The sequence below is a fragment of the Physella acuta genome, unplaced genomic scaffold (genome assembly GCF_028476545.2).
Source record: "Physella acuta isolate Inbredline_101_S28 unplaced genomic scaffold, ASM2847654v3 ptg000265l, whole genome shotgun sequence".
NCBI classification, from domain to species: domain Eukaryota; kingdom Metazoa; phylum Mollusca; class Gastropoda; family Physidae; genus Physella; species Physella acuta.
This window is the reverse complement of record NW_026731784.1, coordinates 635,464-638,640: the sequence shown is the minus strand read 5'-3', so window position 1 is coordinate 638,640 and position 3,177 is coordinate 635,464. Positions and strand designations below refer to the sequence as shown.

General features: G+C 33.3%; 1 protein-coding gene across 1 annotated transcript; it reads left to right on the top strand.

Moving 5' to 3' along the window:
- Window positions 1-563: 563 nt before the first annotated feature.
- On the top strand, window positions 564-1,993 carry LOC131939152 (putative glutathione S-transferase 6). The gene is made up of 3 exons (XM_059297355.1): window positions 564-744; window positions 833-1,031; window positions 1,987-1,993. The coding sequence occupies exons 1-3, from the start codon at window positions 564-566 to the stop codon at window positions 1,991-1,993; spliced, it is 387 nt and encodes a 128-aa protein (XP_059153338.1).
- The last annotated feature ends 1,184 nt before the right edge of the window (window positions 1,994-3,177 follow it).

The window sequence follows — 3,177 nt, the reverse complement described above, 5'->3', positions numbered from 1 at the left end:
TCTCAGATGTAAAATTATATTGTTGTTTCGTTTTTTTTTCTCATTTCACCATTATAATTTGTTAAAGTATTTCATTGTTCCAACCTGTTATCCTAAAAAATAAAATGTTGCCCTGTTTTAGATAGTTCAGTTAGTTTTTTTTTTATATTGTTGTCTCATAGAATTCATATGAATTCTATGAATTAAATGATTCCAATGCTTTTAAAATGTACAGAATAGTTTTCATCACACATCTTTTTTTTATTCACATACCATCTCAAATCTGCCATCTCTAAGTAATTAGTAAGGCTACAATCTCACTTCAATTGTTTTGCTATCGTTTAAATAGTTATCAAATTGTCATTTTTATTTTATTGACCTTGTATCCTACTACATTATTAAAGAAGAGTATAAATAAAAGATCATCTGAACAAATCCTTAAAAAAAAAATATATATATATATATATATATATATATATATATATATATATATATATATATATATATATATATATATATATATATATATATATATATATATATATATATATATATATATATATACATATATATATTGCCTAATAATGCTGGCATTAGCGGGCGTCAAGTACGAGGACATCAGATACACTTTCCAGACATGGCCGGCCGAGAAGTCAAAAATGTCTTTTGGGCAACTACCAGTACTAAATATAGATGGCAAAATGTTTGGCCAGAGCCTTGCAATAGCAGCCTACATTGCCAAGGAAGCAGGATTTTATCCTAAAAGTAATCTTGATGGGTTAAAAAATGGATCAAGTTGTTCAGCTGGGAGTTGACTTTCATAGAGTAGTATGAACAGCTTTGTTTCACAAAGATGAAGCTAAAAAGATTGTGCTTGCGAAAGAGCTCAAGGTAGTAGATGTGCCCAAGTACTTAGACTTGTTTGAAAAACTTTTGAAAGAATCTGGAACAGGATATTTCGTTGGTACGACGTTAACACTTGCAGACTTCTTCATCTATGATATAATCTCTGTGACTATAGACAGAGGAGTCCTCAGCACTTACAAGCATCCGTTAGTTTCTTGTCTGAACTCTGTCAACATAAAATGTTTTAATTAATTTTTATTACAATTTATTAAAACATTTTTTGACGAGAAACAATAGCTAAAATTCTTTTTCTATCATTGCTTTCTACAATGCAAAACAACCCACTCCCCCTCATCAAACACCATCGCAAAACTAAGGACCACCCTTTTCCTCCTAAGAGTGCGACGTCATTTATGGACACCCCTAACCCGAGATAATTTTCTTCTCAATCGACTTATGACAAATTCAGAAAAAAAACATTAACGAATTTCGATTGCCCGAACGCCGTTTGCTGGAAGGCCGTTTTACCAAAACGTATATTAAGTGTTGCGGTGTTTTACAGTTTAAAAAAAAAAGAAAAATAATTAATAACGCAATTTAAACGTTATACACATATTTTATAGTTATACCATGACAATTAATATTTCAAACTGTATTGGTTAGAGTTCTAAATCAGTAAAGATTTTTTTTTCTTTTTTTTAATTTAATACAAATTTGTCAAAAACCTTTGCCATTTTTTAAATGTAAAAACACTTACAAGGGAGACCACGAAAAGCAAATTACTAGCCCGTTGGTTTTTGTAAATTTTATAAAGATATATTTTAAAAAAAAACAGTCACAGTATGAATTATCTGACAAACCTATTTAAAGTTTTTAGAAAATATAAAAAAAAAAATTAGTAGTCACGCTAATATGAAATAAAAATCTTTCATGCTATAAAAGTTAAAAAAAGTGACTTTAATGTATATATTCTTCTAAGACTAGCAATTTATTCAGCGAAATAAATGCTACCGTTTAACCAATTGTCTGCAAACAATTTAAGCCAGGGGTCGGCAACCTGCGTCTCGCGAGCCGCATGCGGCTCTTTTGATGTCAAAATGTGCTCTTCAGCTTCTTTCACAAATACTAATAGTTATATTAATTCATTTTAAATTTTTTTAGTTATTAGCTTCCTACGGTCGAGCTGGGTACTGGACGGTAGGGTACGAGCTTACCCTGGGCTCCGTGGGGTGGAAGATAAGCCTGGTGAGAACCAAAGTACAGAAGTGACAATACACGGTAATCGAGCCGATACCCAAGCCAGTTAATCTGAGTTTGTCGTGTCGATGGATGCCTGGCTAATGGGAGACACATCCAGAGCCGGTGATATCCGTAAAGAAAAAAAAAGTTAACAGCTTCTAAAGTGGATTGGGAGAGTCCTTTAGTTATATTATTTGATTTCTAATTTTATAACGCTGGCAAAACATGTATGTTTTTGTATGAATAGGGGTCGGTAAGGTCGAGTCGGTAAAGCTCATGTTTGCTAAACCGAAAAGTCTCGAGTTCGAACCCTCGGGCAGACGAGGCTCGTTAGCTGGGGACAGCCACTCTTCTAGGAGAGACAACTCCAAAATTAAAACAACTGCTGCCTTGTAGTTTGTTTGGTTGGACAAAGGCTATGGAAGCAAATCCAAAAAAAAAGCAGGATGAAATCGGAGTCAATGGCCTCAATGGCGCATAACCAGTTGACACGTAACGCTTAATTGTGTTGGAGGCGTGGTCGAGTCGGCAAACAGCTCATGGTTGATAAATTCGAACAAAAGTCTCGAGTTTAAACCCACTGGCAGATAAATATCGATCCCCTTCAACACTAATAATTAAAAACGAAGAAGAAGAAGACCCTTGCCAGACATATGCTGGGCCCGTTAGAGACATGTAGAACATACCTACTGGACACATGTTGCAATAATTCGTGTCACTCCAATGTATACATTTTAAAGTCCCGGCGTAATTAGGTATGGTTATACTGTATATAGACCTATAACATATCATATATAGTGCTATATTTTATTATGTATCCTTTTTATATATTGCAAATGTGGTTACATCGTATTATATGACCATTTAAATGTATCAAATATTGTCTTATATGGACATTTACATTTTTAATATTTCACTGTTTTATTTTATAATTAAAAGCATAGTTTACCTTTCAGATCAGACTGACCAACTCTTGGTCAGCTGACCGTCCCACGTGACGGGTAAGTTCGTTGTACTTTTTATTATATTGTTTCTATCTGATCAATGAGAGTTTAATACATTTTACTGTATGAAAGTTAAAATTTATTCACACTCTGATTGTGCATCCGAGTA